This window comes from Ylistrum balloti, unplaced genomic scaffold (assembly GCF_031769215.1).
Source record: "Ylistrum balloti isolate Yb309-2 unplaced genomic scaffold, AGI_CSIRO_Ybal_v1 Utg371028, whole genome shotgun sequence".
Classification (NCBI taxonomy): Eukaryota; Metazoa; Mollusca; class Bivalvia; order Pectinida; family Pectinidae; genus Ylistrum; species Ylistrum balloti.
This window is the reverse complement of record NW_026782571.1, coordinates 27,983-54,349: the sequence shown is the minus strand read 5'-3', so window position 1 is coordinate 54,349 and position 26,367 is coordinate 27,983. Positions and strand designations below refer to the sequence as shown.

The 26,367-nt window shown below is 33.8% G+C and overlaps 1 protein-coding gene across 1 annotated transcript; it reads left to right on the top strand.

Moving 5' to 3' along the window:
- On the top strand, positions 1-14,459 carry LOC132560185 (tyrosine-protein phosphatase non-receptor type 1-like). Its single transcript, XM_060224835.1, has 9 exons — positions 1-69; positions 7,303-7,411; positions 8,765-8,865; positions 9,240-9,338; positions 10,362-10,502; positions 11,086-11,295; positions 11,885-12,073; positions 12,650-13,026; positions 14,141-14,459. Exons 1-9 carry the CDS (start codon positions 1-3, stop codon positions 14,334-14,336), a joined length of 1,491 nt encoding a protein of 496 aa, XP_060080818.1. The 3' UTR covers positions 14,337-14,459.
- Positions 14,460-26,367: the final 11,908 nt, after the last annotated feature.

Sequence of the window (26,367 nt, the reverse complement as noted above, 5' to 3'; positions counted from 1 at the left end):
ATGCAGTCGACAGTGGAAAAGGAGTTTGCTCAATATGATCAGCACAATCTCTGGCTACCGATATATCAGGTAAAACTATGTAAGGTGAACGATTCTTTCAGTTTAACACTGAAATGCAGTAGTACGAAACATTTTCTGTGATTTGCTCTACATGATTATAGTCAATTGTCAAACGTGTGTATATGGACTCATATAGGTCACTAGGCCTACCTGAATGTGATTAAGTATTGTATCGAACGAATGACATCTTCTGTTGTGCAGACAATTCTTAAGTGTGTTAAAACATGCGACATTGGCATAACTAAATCGTTTGCAGTAATCTCAATGCTGAACACGTTTCCCATGTTTCAGATTTAACTTCTTTCATTGATAGAGTTGAACTTTACATGCATGAGTGATTGGCTATGTAATTATTTCACGAATGTGTTAGCCCTATCTGAGTTAAGATGATGCATTGGAACCCCAAGGCGTCCTCTCAACTAAGAGCTGAAAAATCCTCTCGAACACATTAATGCATCATGCACAGATGAGCGAAAGTTCTTCTTGATGGAAGAAATCCTTTTAAGTATTTGATTTTTATTTAAGCAGGTGTGTAAATGTAATCATTTTCAAAATTAAAATAAAACTTGTTAGTTATAGATTCAATGGATAGCACATATTTTTTCCTGTTACACATTTTTCAAATCCATTTGACCTACCAGAATCCAAGAATTTCAATAATCTGATAATTCTATGTTAAGTTAAAAGCTCATATGAGTTTTGTAATGGCACATACTAGTGTCAATATAATTTCCCATGTAAATATTAAAATTAAATTCATTTTATACAGGAATCTATGTGACTAGTAAAATTTGGACTCAATATTATTACATTCTGGAAAGAAAGAACACACAGAACAGACACCATGAAATCTAGACATAGACAAATGCTATTTTATGCATCCAAAATAACATGTTTCATATTCTTGTTAAAAGCAAATAATGTGTTGTGGGCCTGTTTTTCATATAAAAAGTACAAAACAATTTTTAGCTTACATGTTACAAGGGAGATAATCTAAATATACTCTTAAACTCCCTATATACTGTGTTACAAGTCCATTTATAAACAGATTACTATTGTAAAGAAAAACAAGCCATGCAAACTACTACCTGCTGATCACTCCAAAGCAGAACAGGGTAGGTACGGTAATATATTTACAGGTGCAACACTGAACAGCAGGACACTCTGCACTAGTAAAATCCCAATTCCACTATGAACTATTGTTTAAGGCCATATGTATTTCACATACAATGCCTTCACATTTCAGTGTCATGTTTAAGTACTCTCCCCCACTGAAATGCTCATAGTGAAAATCAAACTTAAATAAAAATACATTTCAATTTATATAGTATATAATATGGAAGCTGTAATGTTTGATGATTGCACAAAGTGACAATTCTTGTTAATGCATGCATTTCACTGGTAGATTATTATATCCATCATGCAGATTTTTCAAGAAAGATCATATTTCTGTTGGAAAACTTCAGATAGAAAAATTACCATTTGGGATTTAACAAAAATTTTCCCTCAATACAACACTGGTGAGAAATGCATTGGTTCTCAGGGAAAATAGGTGGGCGACCAGCAGTGTTGTTTAAACCAGCATGGAATCTTAGACTGATTGATAAGATGGTCATCTAACGACCTTGTTGTATTGAATAGTTGATTGTGAATGTCCTTCATACTGTTTTGAAACAATACTGCCTATTTTCCTGTTTACATACTACCTGTGTGAATCTTGAATCATCTCATGTATTCCCATACAACTTTTTTGAAAACATTTCAATCCTGCCATTTTAATGATTGAATAGCTTTTCAAATTAAATACCACAATTGGGCATTAGTGTCAATATCTATTAGTCTACAAACACCTGTTACATTGAAATACACATATATGATAAGTATAAGCATTAGTAGATATATAGATAATTAAGTATGACTTTATTAGGACTGTTCACTTGTCTAAAATACTAATTTGAAATCTGCAAAGTATTGGAAATAAATACCATACATAAATGAAGTATGATGGGAAAAGGATTATCAAGTCAGTTAGAAAACTAAATTGAAATTTGTCTGGAAATTGAAAATAATTACATCACAATGAAAGTTTACATAGATTGTAATACAATTTTGTTGCCAATTTATATAATTGTCTGTTTTACTTTTTTTGGGAAAGCCAGTGTTATTTCAACAAACATTAAGATAATGATCAGGTGTTTATATTGCTCTTACAGGAAGTTTTCTTGGTTGGTGATAAGATACCATGCTGCATGTAGTTACTGTCAAGTATGTTTTTTAAACCTGGTCATAAATAATGGTATGAGAGAAATATCAGCATTTCATCCATGGATAGAACTTTGGTAACTATGAGAATTTGGATATGTACATATATATATAAAGCCTTACACAGATTCCCTAGATTTATGGCTTATAGCCATTTTGGATATTTTGACAAGAAATACTCCACACTGTTACCTTCACACATAGGCCATCTAGACTACTTCAACCGCATGACTAATCTGAATTATTCTGAAAATCGATAAACCTTTTTTGTATTGGACAGAATTTCATTAACTGTAGACCTATATAAAAATAATTACTAGAGTGGTAAAATAATTTAGGTGACTTCTGTAATCTGAATAAATTAAGGGTACCTGCATATATCAAGCTATACTTTGAGAATGACTTGCCATATATAAAAATTTAACATCACATTCTGGAAGTTCCTTAAAGTAATTATTAATAGATACCGGTAATTATTAATCTAAAAATAAACAGTTTTCTCGAAAATTAAAAGTATTCACTCAAGTGGTCTAGTACAGTATTTCTGACTGAAAAGTTAGACACCTGGTCCAGTACAGTATTTCTGCCTGAAAAGTTAGATACCAGGCCCCACTTGTATAAAACATCTCAACTTGAGATTTCCTCAAGTCGAGATTTTCCTCAGCTAATATCTCCTTGAAAATATCCTGTATGAAAATTCCTCAAGGAATTTCAGGACATCCTAGCCAATGCCTTCCTCTTGTTCCTTGAGAAAATTTTATACAAGCCGTTTTTGAGGAGATATCAGCTGAGGAAAATCTCGACTTTAGGAAATCTCAAGTTGAGATGTTTTATACAAGTGGGGCCTGGTCAAGTACAGTACTTTTGACAGTGGTTAGACACCTTTTCCAGTACAGTATTTCTGACAGAAAATTTTGACACCTGGCCCAGTAGAGTACTTCTGACAGTGGTTAGACACCTGTTCCAGTACTGCACTTCTGACAATGGTTAGACACCAGGTCCAGTACAGTACTTCTGACAGTGGTTAGACACCTGGTCCAGTACAGTACTTCTGACAGTGGTTAGACACCTGGTCCAGTACAGTACTTCTGACAGTGGTTAGACACCTGGTCCAGTACAGTATTTTTGACAGAAAAGTTAGACACCTGGTCCAGTACAGTACTCCTGACAGTGGTTAGACACCTGGTCCAGTACTGCACTTCTGACTGAAAAGTTAGAAACCTGGTCCTGTACATTAATTCTGAGTGAAAAGTTAGACACCTGGTCCAGTACAGTACTTCTGACAGTGGTTAGACACCTGGTCCAGTACAGTATTTCTGACTGAAAAGTTAGACACCTGGTCCAGTACAGTACTTCTGACAGTGGTTAGACACCTGGTCCAGTACAGTATTTCTGCCTGAAAAGTTAGATACCAGGCCCCACTTGTATAAAACATCTCAACTTGAGATTTCCTCAAGTCGAGATTTTCCTCAGCTAATATCTCCTTGAAAATATCTTGTATGAAAATTCCTCAAGGAATTTCAGGACATCCTAGCCGATGCCTTCCTCCTGTTCCTTGAGAAAATTTTATACAAGCCGTTTTTGAGGAGATATCAGCTGAGGAAAATCTCGACTTGAGGAAATCTCAAGTTGAGATGTTTTATACAAGTGGGGCCTGGTCCAGTACAGTATTTCTGCCTGAAAAACTAGACACTTGGTCCAGTACAGTATTTCTGCCTGAAAAGTTAAATACCTGGCCCCACTTGTATAAAACATCTCAACTTGAGATTTCCTCAACTCGAGATTTTCCTCAGCTAATATCTCCTTGAAAATATCTTGTATGAAAATTCCTCAAGGAATTTCAGGACATCCTAGCCGATGCCTTCCTCCTGTTCCTTGAGAAAATTTTATACAAGCCGTTTTTGAGGAGATATCAGCTGAGGAAAATCTCGACTTGAGGAAATTTCAAGTTGAGATGTTTTATACAATTGGGGCCAGGTCCAGTACAGTAATTCTGAGTGAAAAGTTAGACACCTGGTCCAGTACAGTACTTTTGACAGTGGTTAGACACCTGGCCCAGTACAGTATTTCTGACAGAAAATTTTGACACCTGGCCCAGTACAGTACTCCTGACAGTGGTTAGACACCTGGTCCAGCACAGTACTTCTGACAGTGGTTAGACACCTGGTCCAGTATAATATTTCTGACTGAAAAGTTAAACACCTGGTCCAGTACAGTACTTCTGACAATGGTTAGACACCTGGTCCAGCACAGTACTTCTGACAGTGGTTAGACACCTGGTCCAGTACTGGACTTCTGACAGAAATGAAATGATGTTGTTATAGCTTGTGCCCAGTCCTGTTGCTGGTAATTATGGCAATAAAATATATTTGAATCAAATGGACTTATTGCCAGACATTGGCTTAATATTGAATAGAGATCTATAAATATTGCCTCAAGCCTAGTGATCTCTCTCTCTGACTCTACCAGGTTGAGCATATATATGATTGACCTATATAATGCAGGGTACAGTGAAACCTCACCTAACGACCACCTCAAAATTACGACCACCCCGCTATTACGGGCACTTTTTTTCAGTCCCGTTTTTTTCCACTATATATCTTTGTATTGGTCGCTTCAGTATTACGACCACTCTGCTATTCCGTATTACGACCACTTCTTACAGTCCCAACGACCTCTTATTAACGATAATTGACTTCACAATTACGACCATGGTCTGACCAGTGATTAAAGTTTACCTGGTGGGCAGTGAACCGCGAACATGTGTGTCGTTCATGACCATTGTTTTCGTCACGGGTTACCGACACTGTCACCAGGTGGCGTTTAACGAAGTAAACATCATTATCGGATTAACTTGGCCTACCCGTCCGAAACCGTGTGCTAGACACGTTTTAATAGCGATCTGTTGTTTGTTAATTATATATTGATAGATCGGTAGGTATGCTGTTGAACACCTTAGAAGCCCTGCATACCCAAAAGTGAATAATGTAGTCGTTTCAGCCGATATTCCTTGGCTCCCACGCGCACACGTTGTCGAGGGTTTTTAACTGTTTTTGTAGCAATGTTACACTCTCAATATTGTTTGAACAATAAAAAACGTGTATGTGTTCCAATTTTTTTACGACACATTTTCTCTGTCACAAACCTCCGATGAACTTAATCAAGCAATGACGAAACCAAGGAAACGAAACAAGCTATCGCGATCGGTAAAAAGGACGTATGAAAGAGGAGGCTGTCCAGATCCGTAGCTCTTCGCAATATTGTGCACTGGACTCTGTTTTTTCAAGTGTTGTACTGAGTGATACACTGATAAAGATAATGTTTTTGCGAATTTAAGTAAAAAATGAAGCGTTGAAAGACTTTATAGTGACTTCATTAAAGTTGTTACAATTACTGGGTAAATGTGTTCGTAAATTTGTGTGAAATAGTTGCAAAATTAACATTAAATTCCAATTGAACTTAAAATGGATTGTTTGTTTCCTTTCATTCAATGTTTACAATAGTAAATAAACATGTATATTATGATATAAACTAAGGAATATATACATAATTATTCTTCTGTCAATTCAGCAATTTTGTCTTTTTTACATGCATTTCATAAAATTCAACATTTTAGTTTATTATTATAGTTATTATTGTTGAATAATATACATGTACATTACTTAATGATATATATACTCTTTATTTTAAACAGAGTTACGGTTCTTTGTGGTCAATCTGATCCACCTCACTATTAAGACCACCTCGCTATTAAGACCACTTTTGTCCAGTCCCCAAAGTGGTCTTAATAGCGAGGTTTCACTGTATATGTTAGTGTGTGTGGTTATGTTTTACAATTAAGAATATTTATCATCTGTTCAGGAATTTCCATCATTATATTTATATATGTATTTTGAGGAAGTGTCTCCTCTTCTGATAAAGCCTGGTATCATTAAAAATCTTGATGTCAAGTGGGTTACTAAATTTTTTTTTAAAAGGGTGATTCAGAATAAGATATATATCATACAATTTGTGAAAGACCATGATTCATTTTCTTGATGATAATTTTATATGTAATTATATGGTATATATAGAATAAAAGGTATCAGGATCTATTTCTGTTGACTGGAGATACTTGTACAAGTCTCCTGAAGTTGACATACTTTCATTTGCTCATTCGTACTTTCGAAAGGATTTTAGATATCTTGTTGTAATCTTAAAAGTGTATTACTCATATTTTCTTCTAATTATGAAATTTTAGAATTATGTCATGATCACTAAACATTCAGTTTGTATCGTTAGTTAAATTGTTTAAAATATTGCCACAATTCATCTTTGTAGCATTATCTGGTTTGAACCTGACAGGAAGATAAGACATTTAATCTTCCTGGGAGGATTAAGATAAAATAAAAAAATCCAATCCCCATAAAGTATATGCCCCACTAATAATTATCCTTTGTCAATAGTTAGAACAGGAAGGGTATGATAAACAGTTGAATGCCCTTATTGGGCCTGAGGGGGTGGAGGGGGGGGGGGTAGAGGTAGAGTATAATGAGCAATTTATATCCCCGGTTGGGGTTTTGGTTGGGGTGGGGAAAATGTGTGGATTGGAGGTCAAGGAGGAAGGAGTATAATGAATGATTTATATCCCTGTTTGGGGTTGGGGTTGGGGTGGGGGTGGGGGTGGGGGTGGAATGGAGATCAAGGAGTAAGCAGTATAATGGATACTTTGTTTATGGTTCATGATAAGATTTTGTTTAAGTCACTCACTCTATGCCTTTAGTTTTAAAAACTGATATAACAAGGGCCATTGATTTATGTTAAAACCTAGTTATAGAATGATTTATTTAAACCAAATCCTACCAATTTAGTTACGACATGTGCCAGATGAAGTCTTCCTCATCCCATTGACAAGAACTGAATTCCTGTTAGTGTGACTGGGTTTTGTGTGCTGAACTAAAGGTTAGAAATTATCTGCATGGCTTATCTTTGTATTTTCAGGAAGTCAAAAATGAGGCTGCTGAACGAGCCATTGATGAAGACTTCTCCACTTCAGAGGCCAAGAAACCGGTGAACCGTAACAAAAACCGGTATCGAGATGTCAGTCCTTGTGAGTGTTTTAGCCCTATCATATTTTTCTGACAGATGTCATACATCATACACATATATATATGTTGTAGATTATTTTATTGGGGTGCAAATTTTACCTTATGAACTTAAGCTCTATGTATATATATTCTAAACCCATTTCACAGGTTTTGATGAAATACTGGATGTGTATGTATCAGAACAAACCATTTTACATTTTCCAGGCATGGTATCAGCTGTGATTTTTAGCATATGTGATACACAATCATTTTACAAAAAAATCTCTCTTTTCTATCATTTTGAGATTTTATATTAATTAAAAGTGTAAAATTTTGATTCATAATACGATATTTTGATCTATAAGTTTACAAAAATATGCAAATCCTGATCAGAAAAATTAAATTTTAAAACCAGATAAAATAACCTGCTATACAGATTATGCAGAAGTATAGAAATAATTTGATTTCATGAAGAATTACATTCTGGGCAAATTTTGTAAGCAAATAGCTTATAATTAGTTCAAATTTTAGTGGATAGCCAGGTGTTTAGAAGATTAAGTGTGCCTAAGGTATTTGATGTAGTTTTACAGTTGAAAAAAGTCATATTCAGAACTTTTTTTGAAGAATGTAGCTAGTTCCTTTGTTTTCTGTTAGATTTTGGATAGTTGTATGACAACGTGGTATATGTAACGTACTTTCACCTTTTGCTTGTATGTGAGATTTTGATTCAGGGAATGAATGTGAAAAGTTATGGAGTTACTTATCTGAATGAGTTCTCTGGTTTCCTCCCCACAGTTAGACCCCTTGTGTGCTTCCATTTTGAACCCCATGAGGGATTAATATTAATATAAGTTGGGAATGATGATGAAGATGTTGATGATAATGATATTGCCTGTTTATGATGATGATAATGATGATGATGATGATGACGATGATGACGATGACGACGACGACGGTTGTGTGGGTGTGTGTGAGGATCTGTATGAGTGAGAAAGAATAAGTATGTGTGAGAGTATATTTCAGGACCTTGTAATATAATTGAAAAAAATGCTTGAAAAAATAAAAAGATATAAAAAAATATAAATCCCCCACCTATTTTTCATTTGTTGTAAAATAAGAAAGTTTGATGTGAAAGAAAGTTTGCATAGGAGAATTTAGATATATATTCATTTATTCATGGTTTTGAAAAAAGTGATGGAGAAGGAGTAAGGTAGTAGAAGTATGACATTTGTGATATATCAGTCTTGGATGCCTGTTTTACCATAGTGAGAAAACTTACTATTTCGTTCAGTAACTCAATTCTGCAAATTTTTTTGAAAAAATTTCCAGAACTCGCCTATAAAAATAATTCTACAATGATACTGGTTTGTTAACAGATGATCACAGTCGAGTTGTTCTTCACCGTGGAGAGACAGATTACATCAACGCCAGTCTTATAGAAGTAACAGAGGCAAATCGACACTACATACTTGCTCAGGTATGTACCGTAAATTTGTGGGAATAGTGCGCACTTGGGTATACTGCGCAGGCACTCTTCCAGACTCTCAGCAATTCCATGAGACAACATTGCACAGCCTGTATCAATGCCCAAGGCGGACATACATATTGTTGACTGACTTTTGATTTTCCTTTTATAGGGGTACCTTCATTAAATAGGGAATAGAAATTGTAAATTTTATGAAATTACATCTAGCTACATTTTGTTTAATTGCAATTTTCACAAACTGAAAAAATCAGTAAAAAATCAGGCCCTTTTTTTTTTATTTCTTACAAAAAATGTATCGGAAGTTAGATTTGCACTTCTTGTCACGTGAGTTTGGTTCCTGAGTAACATTGATTTTCCATTTACAGGGTCCCTTAGAACACACGTCCGGCCATTTCTGGCAGATGGTTTGGGAACACAAATCCAAAGCTGTTATAATGCTCAACAAACTAGTTGAAAATGGATATGTAAGTAAATCAAGGAGGTAATTAGTACTCTTAATATCAAATGGACCCTGACAATATCCTCCAAATATTGCATGTTTGCCAGCATTAAGAAACATGGGATATTATTCAACAGGTCAGATTTGTATTCTAAACCATCAGGTATCAATTTCACATAAATGACCAGCAAATTATATACTGAAGTTTTACAATATTTTTCTACTATGCTGATAAAGCAACAAAATTAGTCTTTCTTACAAGAAAAGGAATAGATATTAAGTTCCAATTGATGTACAGTTTACAAAAATAAGCACCTGTTCAACAAATTTGAAAGAGTAATGCAAAGGGAGGAAATGAAGGGATGGGGTTAAGTGAGGGTTTGAAGAATACTGGTTCAAGTAGTTCAACATTGGATAACATTTATCATACCAAACCACCATCAGGATGTAGCGATTAGTATTGGAGTGTTTTAAGTATTTGAGTTTGATGAAGTTTGGTTTTATGTTAGATTGGTTGATATCTGATGGCAAAAGATGTTTGATTCCAGCATTAGTTATTGTACAGAACTAGTGTTTAATCTTCATATAGCTGTCATAATTTTAAAATATTAAAAAAACATTATGATATTAAATATTCAAAATCATCATCATTGATCATGAATATTTACAATCTGGAAACCCTGTTATTGATCCATATCTAGTGATAAGCCATCCCTGAACATCACACTTGTAATGAATACTTTAACAAGGATGTGAGGGTTTCTGTCAGATATTGTGTATTGGTTAAAATGGACTGATTTGTATTAGGACTTTTATGTTTCAGGAAAATATTTACCATTTCAGAGGTAATTTTGCAAATTAATGAAACCATTTGTGATTATTAGAAAGTATTAATTGGAGGCGGAGCTTATTATGGATTCTAGATTTAATATATTAGTGTACAGACCAAGAAATCAAACAAGTAATTACTTTTATGGTACTGTTTGATCCCACCACATTCAATATCAGAAAAATTAGTATAAAATGAACACACTTTGGTTCTTTTTAGAAAAAGTGTCACCCTTACTACCCTCAAAGTGGGTTAGAAGAGGAGATTGAATACGAGGATGTTGGGCTCAAGGTGTTGCTGTTAGACGAGTCGTATCTCAACTATTACACTGTACGGAAGATAGAACTGGAAGATATGGAGGTATATAGCTAACATTATACAAGTAACGTTTGTAAGATAGATGATATCAGTTGCTTTGCTCCCAACCATGTCTAATCATATGGTGTCCATCTTGCAACTTGATTACTGCAGGGGGCCTTAACTAAATTTGTGAAATGATTTCAAAACTGTCATAATTAAGCATTATGTTGCTTTGCTTTGTGCTTCAGTATTTTGTTAAATTTAACCAAAAAAATTTTCAAAGCTGTTTTTTGTTGAAAAAAGTCTAGAACATTTGAGAAACTTTAGCATAATGAAACCCTGTCTCTTGGTGTGCCACTGACAATTTGTCTTGGTGGAGGTTGGGGTATTTTTCCTGTGGATTATAGTTCTGGTTTCTCAAACTAGAAAATTATCTTAAACGTAACTTAATTAGTAAACTATTTCTTTCAGAGGTTAAAGTATAATTTAATTATACATGTACCTTGTTTCAAAGAAAACACAAGCAAAGAAATTCTTTATGGAAGATGTGATTGGTTTTGTACTTTGATAAAATCTTTTGTGTTTTGTCCTTTGAATGATAGAATATTTATTTGTATGATAGCATGTTTGTGTTTTGTCCTAGTCTGGAGATACCAGAGAGGTGCTTCATTATAACTACATTACATGGCCGGATTTCGGTGTACCATCTTCACCGCATGTCTTCCTCAACTTCCTGATGGTGGTACGGGAAACAGGAGCTCTAGATGCTGATGTGGGTCCACCCGTAGTCCACTGTAGTGCTGGCATCGGCCGCTCCGGCACATTTTGTCTCGTCGACAGTTGCTTAGTCATTGTAAGTGATCAAATAACAAGTAAATTACAACATTGTTGAGCAAAAAGTAGATAATAAATTCATTTATTCAAATGTATTACAAGCATCCTTCAGGCCAGTGCCCTTCAGGTCAGTACAACTGGGGAAATTAAGAAAATCTTAAAGTGACAAATAAGGATCGATTCCTGAGTATCAGATTTAGAAGTTAGTACTATGGATATGTTGACGATATAGGAATTCATTTTGAATGATAATACTTTCGTATATATCCTACAACATGAGCAAATGGCCAAGTCAAAATTTATTTTACCGTAAAGAGCATATAAGTGTTTCTTCTGGACTGGAGAAGATGTGGGTGGGTTTTTTACTGGACATTGGCCTTTTGACAGATAAATATGTATTGATAGTTGATGAATTTGTATAAATCTAATTGTGGTCATTTTCAGTAAAAGTTTGTGGTTGTCTGACAAATTAGCATTAATTTTGCATTGTAAATCCAGATTTATTCATGATGCATTGGGTAAGTAGTGGTAACTGGATTAGCCGGTCTGATCCATTCTGCATGTTTTCTCAGTAATATTAAACCTATGGTCAAACTTTGCTATATCAGGTAGAGAAGAATCAGGATCTAAATGCAGTGGACTTACGACAGCTATTGCTCAAGATGCGGACTTGTAGAATGGGTCTTATCCAGACTCCAGACCAACTTCGTTTTTCATACCTGGCCATCATCGAGGGTGGTCACCGAATCCTTGCCAATGAAGATTCCACTCTGTCAGTCCTTGAGGGATATATGCAGGTGAGACTTTCAGAATGCTGTACCATTAAATGAAATATAATCTGTCTTATAATTAGAATTTTTTCATGCATTTTTTTCTTGGTTTACCTCAGGGAGAAGTAGTGGATGTAAAATTTGATATATTTTGTAACCTCTGACCTAGCAGAATTTACATATTGATAAGGATAGATGGCTGTCACCTTTTACTCGGTGATAATTAGGGACCTTTGTCCTTGGTCAGTGTAGTGTTATATCAACCTTGTAGAAAAATATTGACAGAGGATGGATATAATTATAGCCTAGAATATTCAGACAAACACATGATAATTAACAAATGGGTTTATTTTCTCAACAGAATAAAAAAGTTCTCTGAAACATGTATATTACATTTCCCGATCCATATGGTCTGGCTGTTCTAAATTTAGAAACATGGAGTCAATATATTATTTATTGACCTGCAGGTGACTATCTTATACCCAATCAAAACAAAACAAATCTTTACCTTTGTTATATATATAAAGATATATACTTGTCAACCTATTTATGTGTAATTGACCTTTATGTGTCTGATAACGTATCTATTTGTATTTTGGGAAGGAGCCTAGTAAAGAAGCAATGCCTCCCGCACCCCCAACAAGGACCACAAGTTTGTCCCCCTCCCATGGACATGCTGGTAGGGCACCTCCACCACTCCCACCACGCACAGGGCTTCCAACGATAAAGGCTGATGGAATTGATAGATCAGCAGACTTTGAAATGTCGGATTCAGACTCGCTCATTGACGAGGATGATGATGACAATGAAGAATTTAATCTGTCAGAAAGTGAAGCTGATGATGAGGATGACTTTATGGATATGAAGGAAATACTGAAGAATAAAAAAGAGGATAGAGTGAACGGTTTAGAGGAAGAAATTCGGACAGAACCTCCCCATGAGGAGAAAATCCCATATGTTGAGGAGCAGAATAATACTAGGTAATCATAACCCCTTATTTCATAACTATTTCATTCTATCAAACTCTTAACCATTGTGTAACATGAAGATTTGTTTGTGACTTCTGGCTTTGTAGATGAGTTTTTGACATTATTGATGATTTCTGAAACTGTATGGTACTTTTTGCTGAAATAATCAGTGACTTCTGACCTTGTATGAGACCTTTTGACATTATCAGTGACTTCTGACCTTGTATGTGACATTTTGACATTATCGGTCACTTCTGACCTTGTATATGACCTTTTGACATTATCAGTGACTTCTGACGTTGTATGTGACCTTTTGACATTATCAGTAACTTCTGGTCTTGTATGTGACCTTTTTTACATTATTGGTGACTTCTGACCTTGTATATGACCTTTTGACATTATCAGTGACTTCTGACCTTGTATATGACCTTTTGACATTATTGGTGACTTCTGACCTTGTATGTGACCTTTTGACATTATCAGTGACTTCTGACCTTGTATATGACCTTTTGACATTATTGGTGACTTCTGACCTTGTATGTGACCTTTTGACATAATCAGTGACTTCTGGTCTTGTATGTGACCTTTTGATTTTGACATTATCAGTAACTTCTGGTCTTGTATGTGACCTTTTTTATATTATTGGTGACTTCTGACCTTGTATATGACCTTTTGACATTATCAGTAACTTCTGGTCTTGTATGTGACCTTTTTTACATTATTGGTGACTTCTGACCTTGTATATGACATTTTGACATTATCATTGTATGTGACCTTTTGACATTATCAGTGACTTCTGACCTTGTATATGACCTTTTGACATTATCAGTGACTTCTGACCTTGTATGTGACCTTTTGACATTATCAATGACTTTTGACTTTGTATATGACATTTTGACATTACTGGTGACTTCTAGCCTTTTATGTTTGTTTGTGACCTCAATCAAAAGTATGTTGAATAGTTATTTCAGAAATTTACAGTATGAAACTTCTTGTATACATCATTAATTTTACTGCTTGGAAATTTGTCAAAAATGAAGGCATAAAAGAATTCACACATGCCAAACACTTAACTTTAAATGAAGTTTGTAGCCTTTCCTAAATTCTTTTTTTATATGTTCAACAGTGGTTACGAGATAAGACGGAGAAATAGAGAAGAGAGGGCAAAGAAGACGCGCGATCAGGTCGATAGGATGCGACAAAAACAGAGAGACAATGAAATGTGGAAAAATCGGAGGTCTTACCTCCAGCCAGTTGCTATAGGGCTTTCAATCCTCCTAGGGGGACTGCTATTATATCGTTATTACTGGTCTACATACTGATCGTATAGAAATATTTTTATATTGTTATCAAAATCTGTGTTAACTGTCCAACATGGGCTCGACAAGGAAAGTAGGATATTTCAGGACTGTTGAATTGACTCGATCTTGGAAAAGAGGTTTGGAACAGGAAAAGTAATTGAAATAAAATTTTATCTGCATGAAAGAATGTAATCAGTTTTTTTAAAAAAAAAAAAGTATTGTTATATTATATTGTTTTAAACAGGGAAGTTGTTGTCTTGAGCTGAGTGTACTTCATAGTGGTATTCAAAATCACCAGGGTTTTACTATCAGATATATAGCAGAAATATAAAGAACCTGGATTTTTTCTTAGCACAATCTACTGAAAGAAGATGTCAAAGGTTTATTCGAACAATCTTATTATTTCTGTTCTAGAAAGCTCTGAGCATGAATACAACAGGATTAAGTAGGGATGGAGGATAACATAATAGTGTTTAAGTATCTTCAATATTTTTTCATCCCATATTGCCGTACAGAAGCCAGTTTGTTAATATGTATTCAGTGCATCAAAGGCAAGTTTGATGTTTTTTCATTAATTACGACAATGATTAATTATATGTAACTAATTAAGATACACTGTTTATATTTTTACTTTTTTTCTCTCTAATTGCTTTGCATATCTATATTTTTCTAGTTTTCCCTTCTGCTCTTTACAATAAAATATAGTGGGTCTCAGTAACTAAAAGCCTGATTAACAAAAGAGATTTGTTTCCTTTTTTTTTTTTTTTTTAAGAAATCCTTACATATTTTTAATGACATCAATTTAATTATCATGTTTAGGTCACTTAGCAAAAATATTTAAATTGCATTTTGCAATTTTGATATTTTTACTTTAACAATTATCAATAAACACAGAAAACCAACAAAAATATTTTTATCAGTCATATGAAATATTTACCACATAAAACCAACATGAGCAGTTGTTTCAGCATGCATTGTTACATTTCAACATTTCATAGAAAAAACTACAGTCCATGTTTTCATATGAATTTTGATATGGCGTTGTCTTTGGGTTATTTGGAATTAAATATTTTGTTAAAAAAACACACAAAAGAATGTAAATGATAAACGAGAACACTCAACAGTTGAAGAATTGTTATTGGTATGAGGCATCCCTGGGGGATGATAATTCAATATTGTATCATGAAAGTCAATTACTGTTCCACTCAACTTCTAGTCATGTTCAATGAACAAATGACAGAGTGAATAACAAACGATGAAAAATAGATCCAAATACTTGATAAGAAAGAAAAAATCTTCAGAACTCAAGTTAAAATGAGCTCATGGTTGATATAATATGCAGGCATGTGGAATGGCATGTTTATTTTTGATGGAAAAACTTTTGATATTGGTTTTAGAACCAAGATCTCTTTATAACAGATACTCTAGGCTTCATGTGACTGGGACCAGAGGTATTCTGAATGGAAGCCTTTCATGCAACTTTTTATACTAATTTTTTTCATTATACAGCTTCACCATGCATGTCAACCACTATAATCTAAAAAGATCAGAACTGTTTCTATTATTTTTTTGTATGATTTTCCACAGAGAATTATGTCAAATATCGTTTCAGACTCTAGTAATGTTTTCAATGTCTTTAATCGCAAACAACAGATTAATAACGAAATTTTCTGAAATACTTTCAGTTCTACAAAGATAAAACTGTTAAGTAACAGTGGTTTACTTTAACTTACAAATTTTTGACCATGTCCTTTGTTTTATAAAATGTTACCACTTTTATTTTGTTTCGATGGAATTTGCTTTTCTAAGTGTTGAAAAGTTCTTTGACTTATGGATTTAATTTCAAAGAAATAAATTTATTTTGTTTGTGAATAAAGTTGAAATCTGTCAGAATCAAAGTAATTGAAATCTCACTGTTTGAGATTTCATAAGAAATTAATTTATCTGCCTCAAAATTCCGTCCACATCAATTTACAGTCTTTGACCGTACAAATGACTTTTGTGTAAAATTCTAACGATTAAGTTTGGATTTTTAAAAAATGAAATTGTATATGGTTTAGTTCACACAATTGCTTTGATTTCATAGGCAAATAATCATAGAAAAAATGTGCTCTGTTACAGGCCATGGTATTCCAATCAAGCACAAGCATTGGCAGACAGATATATTTATCATAACTGGGTATATATACACAATGTATATTTTATAGAGAAATGACTTATTACTTTAGTCAAACACAAACATTTGGGAAATATTAGTTCAGTCCCTATAGTCCAGTTATGTGTAAGTTGATAATGGAACGACTAAATTTTCGGAAGTCTGTATAATCTTTAAGATACAGGAAGTGTTCTGAAATCAACTTAAGATCATGGCATACTCAATTCACAAAGTAATTACAAGTTGCTATGGTTGATAATCTTTATTGACATACAAGAAACTTTTTCTTTTTGATAATGCATATCATTGATCATTTTCCAGATTAAATATGATTTCTTAGATTGAAATTGTTTATCTCTTGAAAGATATATTTTCTTGGTATATATTCTGTAATAGAAAACATATCCCAAATTTGATACAAGTATTTTTTTTGTGGGTTGGGGGGTGGGGAGTTCTCTCAAACAATACCATGATAGTGTGGTATGGTAGTTTTTCCCTCTACTACATTCTATAAATAATGAATAAATAGAAAAACCATGCATTTAATTTTGATGTACAGAGGAATATATTTTGCTCACAAATAAATCCAATGATGTTCATTGTGATAAAATATTTGATTCACTGAATTAGAGCTCCCCAAATTCAGAAAAATGTAAGATGCTATAGGATGTGTTGACTCACTGTTATCAGTAGGTTTCCCTCTTCTGTGTAGTATGTATCAGTGTGCTAAATACTCTACCTTCTCTTCAGTAAGCACATTATCAAATTCTGTAGCAATTAAAAACTACAGTCTTTAAATCCATGTTTTATTTTTTTTTATTAAATAGTCTATACCATAATACTATATAAACTAGTTGATCTGACTATACCTATGCTTGAGAAGTGTACCCTTGTATTTATCATAGAATAAGCCCACCGTACTTATTGGTTTCATAACATCTAACTCTGTATGGATGGGCTGATCAGAAGACATTGACACCTCACATTTCTCTGCAGTTCTACTGTAACAGCAATAGATATGGGTTATAGGTGTGGGCTAATTGCCAGATATTATGCCTAATCAAAACACCTTCTAGCTGTTAAAAAACAGCACACACTCTTCAAAGGTTACACTGTATTGAATTACTGTATATAGATGGTCACTTCACAATTTCTGTAATATTGTGGTGGGTAATTACAGATCAGGTCTACTCAACTTATACTCACATTCATTAAATTCTGTAATTGCATGCAATTAATTAGTTTCAACATAGCGAGAAATTACTGTGTAGACAAATATCTAATTCGTAGTAGTTTTAACTTATATAATAGGTTCAACCTAGAGGTTGCAACATCTGCCAAGTAAGAATATTTTGTATGCATGCCATTTAAGTATTTATATTTTAATTTTATTTTCATATATATATGAAAATTCACTTAATGCCATGCAATGGTTTAAACAATAGATTCATAGTTTGTTAATACATGCCAACTGCTTTTTTCTTAAAATTATTTTTCTATTACAAAACTGTGTGAAAATGGATTGAATTGTTAATTTTGAAAAATGTTTACAACGATTTAACAAGGCTATCAAAAAGAAAAGAGAGAGATAAAAAAATGGATAGTAAATAAACACTGAGCAGATTGAACTTAAAATCCCAGAATGTCTTAAATACATTGTGTAAGAACATTAAATCAATAGTGTACATCAGAAATAAGATACAATGTGCTTGATAGTATCTTTAAAGCAATTGCCTCTGGTAAACAGAACATACTCTGACCAAATTTTCAAGTGACTTTGACTTTCAAAGTATTCAACAAATACCATTGAAATGAGATGAATGAAATATTCATAATAAAAATACAAAATACTGTATTTATCCTGCAATAAGCCAGCCAAGAGGTCTGCTTATTACCTCTTTCTGAAGGTCCTGGGGTGGGCTTATTACAGGACTGTGATATTACACTTGTTATACTAAACAACAGTAGATCTTGGTTGTTTAGGTACCAGGATTATTATGGTGAAATAAAATGTTTGAGATGAAGTACTGTCCCTAGCTCTGAACAGCCTGACGAGCCCCAATCTTTTAAATGTTTCCCTACAACCCTGAAGTATCTTTATTAGGACTCCTCCTTTAAGTGCATGGGCACCTATTCAGTGTTCAGACCTTGCCATATGAGACAGCAAGGCTTCAACATTGTGATTGTATGAATTTAAAATTGTGTTGGTCTGTGTGTATTTTGTATATAGATGTATTATTGAAGAAGTTGGAATTTTTTTTCAAATTTGAAACTGTCCTGTGATTGTTATAGGATTGCCCACCAAAACGTGTGATCTGGAGTATGCATGCTGGGTAATTCTTGTGGGAAACATGTTTACGTACTGTACACCTTAACACTGCCATCATTCTTATTCCTGACTGCAGTATCACAAAAATTTGTCCCATTTTTTTTTTTTTTTTTGTCTAGTTTTCTTCCTCCTTAATTTTGCATTGAATTATTTTTATTGTCCAGTTATTGTGAAAATTATTTTATTTTTGATGTTCAGCTGTTGTGAAAAATTACTCTTAATGTCTTGGTTTTGTGAAAATTATTTCTGCTGTCCAGTTGTGGTGAAAACTATTTTTAAAGTCTCTCTACATTAGTCCTTCTGGTTACCTGTATATAACAGGTGCCATGTGCTACTATTTTTTTCCATAATTTTCTCAATATTGTTTTGTCATTCAGGTGATACTGAGGTATCAGCTGTATATCTGAATGGAAATAACATGTTTGTGTTATCTTTTGACGAAAATTTGATGAGACATCTGTGAGATAAGAATATGGTATCTGCTAGAGATGGAAGTAAGACATCTAGGCTATCTTAATGGAAACAAGTTATCAGCAAGATATCAAATATAAATTGACCTTTTACAATTTAAGTTCAGCAAATTTCAAAATCTATTGAATATATATGCCACTAGACACCATTGTGTCTTTATTATTTATTTTGATATGTAGATCTTTTCATTTTTCTGTATATTGTAAAGTATGATTATCTTTGTCTGCTGACTACGTGGTATACATATTGGTATCCGTCATTACTGAAACTGTTACAAATTAACCCTTGAGTTTGCTAAAACAAAAAGTAAACTTGTTAAAGTGAATTTCACTGAACATGAAAGAAGAAAATCACAACCTTCTGCAATCCTTTTTTTTTTTTTTCTTCTTCTAACTTTGCCCTTTTGTACAATAACTGGACAATATTGCAAGATGAGTAAAATTGAAATGTCACTGTTTACTCAGTGGTATATACCACACAGATGGACTTTGACGTTTTCACATTCTAATATCAGTTACTGACAGATTATCTGTGTCCATTGACAAGATGTCAGGTACAGTTTCCATTCAGCTTATTTGTCGTACATTTTTTTACTATTTATGATTCTGTGTTGTAAGTTATGTTATTCCTGTGTACTGCAGTGTAAGGTTAGAATGTTCTCTTACTGTAGCTGTATTCTGTGATTAATTTGGCAATGAATGTTGAAACTTCCACTTTAAACAGAAGTCAGTTACTTGATTACCTCCCTTTTCTGTTTTTTGACACCTTTCTGGTTAGCATACAACACTGTGTGTTAGCATTTGATTTAAGATCATGATTTGAAGATAAAGTTGAAATATCTGAAATTTTATCAGTTAGCTATGGTCATTTTCTGTTTTGATTCAATAAGTTTGGAACGCCTTATTTGACTGGGGGTTGGATGTCTAATCATACACATTGTACATAACGTTGGGGCTGCATTATATAAACAGCAAAAAAGCTGTTTTTATATTCAACAATTTGTTAGTGGTTGTATCATAAACATTTGAATTGAAAAGTTTTGTGATACGTTGGTGTTTCAAAGGAAGGAATTGCCAAAATTGTTGATTTGAATGTTAACGTTTCTTGTATTGATCTTTCTGGATTGAATAGTATGACTGTTCTTCTGAGTATGATATTAATTTTCTTCTTGTTGATTCTTCACTGTTACTGTTGGTGATGTAGGATCAATGTTTCTGTCCGTCACATGGATTTCATGTTACTGTCCGTCATGTAGATTTCATGTTTCTGTCTGTCACGTGGATTTCATGTTACTGTCGGTCATGTGGATTTCATGTTTCTGTCTGTCACGTGGATTTCATGTTACTGTCGGTCATGTGGATTTCATGTTACTGTCGGTCACGTGGATTTCATGTTTCTGTCTGTCACGTGGATTTCATGTTTCTGTCTGTCACGTGGATTTCATGTTACTGTCGGTCATGTGGATTTCATGTTTCTGTCGGTCATGTGGATTTCATGTTACTGTCGGTCATGTGGATTTCATGTTTCTGTCGGTCATGTGGATTTCATGTTACTGTCGGTCATGTGGATTTCATGTTTCTGTCGGTCATGTGGATTTCATGTTTCTGTCGGTCATGTGGATTTCATGTTTCTGTCTGTCACGTGGATTTCATGTTACTGTCAGTCATGTGGATTTCATGTTACTGTCGGTCATGTGGATTTCATGTTTCTGTCGGTCATGTGGATTTCATGTTACTGTCGGTCATGTGGATTTCATGTTACTGTCGGTCATGTGGATTTCATGTTACTGTCGGTCATGTGGATTTCATGTTTCTGTCTGTCACGTGGATTTCATGTTACTGTCGGTCATGTGGATTTCATGTTACTGTCCATCATGTAGATTTCATGTTTCTGTCTCACGTGTATTTCATGTTACTGTCAGTCATGTGGATTTCATGTTACTGTCGGTCATGTGGATTTCATGTTTCTGTCTGTCACGTGGATTTCATGTTACTGTCGGTCATGTGGATTTCATGTTTCTGTCGGTCATGTGGATTTCATGTTACTGTCAGTCATGTGGATTTCATGTTTCTGTCGGTCATGTGGATTTCATGTTACTGTCGGTCATGTGGATTTCATGTTTCTGTCTGTCACGTGGATTTCATGTTACTGTCAGTCATGTGGATTTCATGTTACTGTCGGTCATGTGGATTTCATGTTTCTGTCTGTCACGTGGATTTCATGTTACTGTCAGTCATGTGGATTTCATGTTACTGTCGGTCATGTGGATTTCATGTTTCTGTCTGTCACGTGGATTTCATGTTACTGTCGGTCATGTGGATTTCATGTTTCTGTCGGTCATGTGGATTTCATGTTACTGTCTGTCACTGTCGGTCGTGTGAGTTTGATGTTACTGTCGGTCGTGTGAGTTTGATGTTACTGTCGGTCGTGTGAGTTTGATGTTACTGTCGGTCGTGTGAGTTTGATGTTACTGTCGGTCGTGTGAGTTTGATGTTACTGTCGGTCGTGTGAGTTGGTTCGGTGAGTTTGATGTTACTGTCGGTCGTGTGAGTTTGATGTTACTGTCGGTCGTGTGAGTTGGTTCGGTGAGTTTGATGTTACTGTTGGTCGTGTGAGTTGGTTCGGTGAATTTGATGTTACTGTTGGTCGTGTGAGTTGGTCGTGTTAATTTGATGTTACTGTTAGTTATATTATTAAACCATTTATCAGTATTTCATACTGATCAGAATTTAGGTCAAAACTGAAAATGAAATATTGTTTACTGGACCTGAAAACAGATACCATTTAAGAATCAAGCTGATCATGCTTCTGATAAGAACAATTATACTCAGAAATGAAGAAAATGTTGAGAATTTTCGTTCTTTCACTATGTGAATGATAGGGTAAGTGCTCTTTGTTTAAAATCAGCTTCACTCTTTTCTATCCAAACAAAATATGGTTATATTTTAGGTAATATCAATCAATATTTTCATCTTTTTAAATCATTAGATGAAATAAAAAGAATAGCAGAATAATGTATACATGTACATCAGGTATGAAAGATAGAAATTAGACTCGTACTTTGTAAAAACATGGCATCAGACCTGATGAGTTCAATTGTTGATGTTAACACTTCTGTCTTCTCACAGATCTATAAACAGTTGTTTAATGAAAAAAACAACAAATTGTGTGAAACATTAAATATTTGTATATGTTTTTGTATGATATTTGAAATGAAATATAAATATGTAAATTTTTAACAAACTTCCTTTTTTTTTTATTTATTAAGGGGATTGGGGAGGGTTAAAACTCTTCCAGAGTTTAAATTCAAGACATTGTAACATGTGAACTTTCAGAAAACAGTTTGTGACCTTGAAAAATTAAGGAAAGTCGAAGTTTTAATTTAGATGCGAAGTATAAAGGAAAGCAACTTGTATACTTCCAAACTGAGATTCTGTGGAATTCTGTAATTATTGCACAATGCACACATTTTTACATATCATTGATTACTTAAAAAGTCACTTCATTGAAGGTACTTTTTAGCAAATATTCAAAATCCTTTATTCTTGTCAATCAAGACATTTGAATTGAGTCATGAAGACTTGATGCAGTGGTTAAAAAAATGAAACAAGTGTGTGATATATTATAAGTTGGTTAATTAGATGTTTTCAGTCTCCATGACTCTTCCTTTTACTAGGCATTTTCTCACCAAGAAAAGATGGTGTTCTGGCAGCAGGGTAATATATGGATGTGCACATCATACTATCAGAACTATGATTGGGTCATACCCAGGCATGGACTTGCCAGATAAATACAATGGTAAATTGTGAAAATAAATTTCAGCTTATTATTGAATTCAATATGTAAGATAAATTTAAATCAGTATATGATGTAGATCCATAAAACAATAGAAAACTGAATTTAGTGTATTCAAAACATTGCATTTAACACGAAAAGTATTTATATATATGTGTGTGTGAATGGTGAAATTACTATTGAAAATCAAAAGAAACAAATTTAGCAAAAAAATTAATTTGAATGTTGAGAATTATTTCAGTAGCAGTGACAAGGTTTCTGATTTGATGACATCGACAACATTCAAATGGGTGTGACTTTAGTGGGAAAAATCAGACCCTCAGTTGTCACAAACTGAGGTCAAATAGCAAAAGGGTTTTTCCTAAATCTATCATACCCATAAATAAACTGCATGTGGAACTCAAAAAGGCTGTTAAGTGGCATTTGGAGCCATGTGTTTGAAATATGTATGTCTATATAAAAATGTGACAGTTTGGAGAAAAGCAGCAGTTTTATTACCCTGCTGACCTTTGACCCTATGACCTTGAATCTTGGTTCAAAATAGACTTAGTACCAGTCTCTACAACTTTTCAAGGCATTTGCCTATACAAAACATTTCGGAGAAAATTGGAAGTTTAATTTCTTAGTGCTGATCATGATGACCTTTGACCAAACAATCTTAAAAAATCTTTGCATCATTTCCTGAAACTTTTAAAAGCATGTGCCTTTGCAAACAGCAGACAGTTTTAAATTAACTTGAATGTTAACTTGCTGTTACAGTATTTTGGCTCATGCAAACATTACCCCACCCCTTGAGGATAAACGGCACATCCAGAGACCATGAATTTTACAATTTCGCTAGAGCTACTCTTTGAGAATAAAATCTTAATAAATACTCATTTCAGTAATGTCTCTAAGGAGGGAGTAGAGTTTTCAAATTTCTAAAAGTTTTAAAATGTTTTTATCACTGTTTGCCCTGCCACATGGGCCCAAGGAATGTGAATTTTGATGTTGATCCCGACTAAATATATGTGAGTTTGTAGTGCTAGCAAACATGTTTGGTTCGAATCTGTCCAGCAGTTCTTGAGAAGATGAAAATATGGTAAGTTAATAGATGGTGCATGACGATGGACAAAAATGATTGCAATACAAAAAAAAAAAAAAAAGATAAATGTTTCATCATTGGTTATAACATCATTTTTCATTCTTAATTTAAACACATTTATTGCCAAAAGATAGACAAGGGATTAGGCATAAGTGATTGCAACTTATCAATGCCTTCTCACAATATATGATTAAAGTGACATTACAATACTGACAATACAAATACAGTTATTTTTACCATTTGACATCAAAATCTCTTACTGGATTTAATACAGTTTTGCACAGATCTAAAAATGTTGGCATTAAGGTCAACGGAAAGTTGAGAATTGCCCAACAAAATAATTTCTATATATAACGCAATGTTCTATTTAGATTTTAAACTAAAATATATCTTTCATTTGAGAAATATTGACAGAATACAATAGTGAAAGACATTATCACAAGGATGACCACAATTACAAGATGCATTCTCAATGTGATTAAATCTAAAAAAAAAAGTCACAATTAAATGAACTGCACTGGTGACAGTATTAAGTTTACTGTTTTATAGTAAATCGGTGGACTTGACTGATTCTTTGATATTAAACAGATTTTGAATTATTTAATAGAGGGTTGGAATCCATCCAAATTTTCTAAGTTATTCCAACAGTAAAGAGTAGATGGTAGAAAAGAAGAGTTAGTAAGAGACAGTCCAAAATGAGGAATCCCATAGTCATTTCTATTATGTAATTTGTAACACTTATTTTTGCCAGATAAAGGTGGAAAACGATGATCAAGGTATTCAGGAGTTATTTAACTACGCATCTTATACATTAGCTGATGTTTCCTTATTTTTCTGCGATTAGATAAGACAAGGATTCAAGACAAGTTTCATAGTATAAAGTATTAATAGGGGTATATGAGGGCAGTCCTAATGTAATACTAGTGGCTTCACGTTGGACTTTTTCTAACTTTTCTGATTCAAAAACAGTGTAGCCGTCCTACGATTCACAAGCATATTCTAAAACAGGTAAAATAAAAGTCTTATGATTTTTTAAGAGCATCCCTTATTTAATAAGTGTTTCAATTTCTGTAAGACATTATTTTTGCGCATAACCAAAGTGTAAATTCCATTTACATGATCAACCCCACTTTGCATTGGAATTTTCATACTTATGAAATAACATAACAAAATCAATATGAAATACTAGATGAGATGTCAACAGCCCCAATGGTTGCCATTCACATGTACTGGGTCCACGAAAACGAAAGTACAAATAAATTGTTCCACGACACGTTAGCACCACCGTACTTCATACTGACAACAGAAACTGCAATTAGTTCAGAAAGCAAATCTGTCATATGTCAATATGCCTTTTTAAATTCATTTTCTTCATGTCATCTGGGTAAAATAAAAGTCCTATAACTTTTTTAAAAGAACATCCCTTATTTAATAAGTGTATCAATTTCTGTAAAACAGTACTTTGGTGCATAACAGAAGTGTGAATTCCATTTACATGATCAAACCCACTTTGCATTTGAATTTTCATACTTGCTTATCGAATTTCTTCAAGTATCATTTATTTCATTGAAAACAGATTTTACAAAAAGTACATGGATATTTGCCTGGGTGAAACACTTATAATATGCATAGAACTGAAAGTTAAATATGACTGTTTCAATTGAAAAAAAATCATAATGCGTTATTTACATTAATTTAGAAATATCTAAATGAGATATTACCGTTAATCGCACACATTACTTGCACTTACTACGAACATATAAGCTTTATACTTATTTGATACGGCTTTTTACCATTTATGGAACACTGAAGACAAGCATGGCGTGCAGTTCGACATCAGAATTAATTATAAACAAAGTGAAATAACATAACAAAATTAATATGAAATACTTGATGAGATGTCAACAGTCCCAATGGTTGCCATTCACATGTACTGTGTCCACGAAAACGAAAACGAAAGTACAAATAACTTGTTCCACGACACTTAAGCGTCACCGTAATTAATACTGACAACAGAAACTGCAATTGGTTCAGATAGCAAATCTGTCATCTGTCAATATGCCTTCTAAAATTTATTTTCTTCGTGTAACTTGGGTATTCTGGCCAAGTTGTATTTGAAAACAAATGCTGCTGCAGGCATAGAATTCCTTTTGAAATACGTTATGGGAAGGCTTGTAATTGACCCACCGAGGTGTGGTTGTTTACAAGCGGTCGTATG

Excerpts from the sequence above, each read along its gene's own strand:
- LOC132560185 (XM_060224835.1), top strand. The coding sequence starts at position 1 with ATGCAGTCGACAGTGGAAAAGGAGTTTGCTCAATATGATCAGCACAAT. Across the intron at positions 7,412-8,764 it reads GTATCGAGATGTCAGTCCTT|ATGATCACAGTCGAGTTGTT; the intron begins GTGAGTGTTTTA and ends GTTTGTTAACAG. Across the intron at positions 8,866-9,239 it reads GACACTACATACTTGCTCAG|GGTCCCTTAGAACACACGTC; the intron begins GTATGTACCGTA and ends TTCCATTTACAG.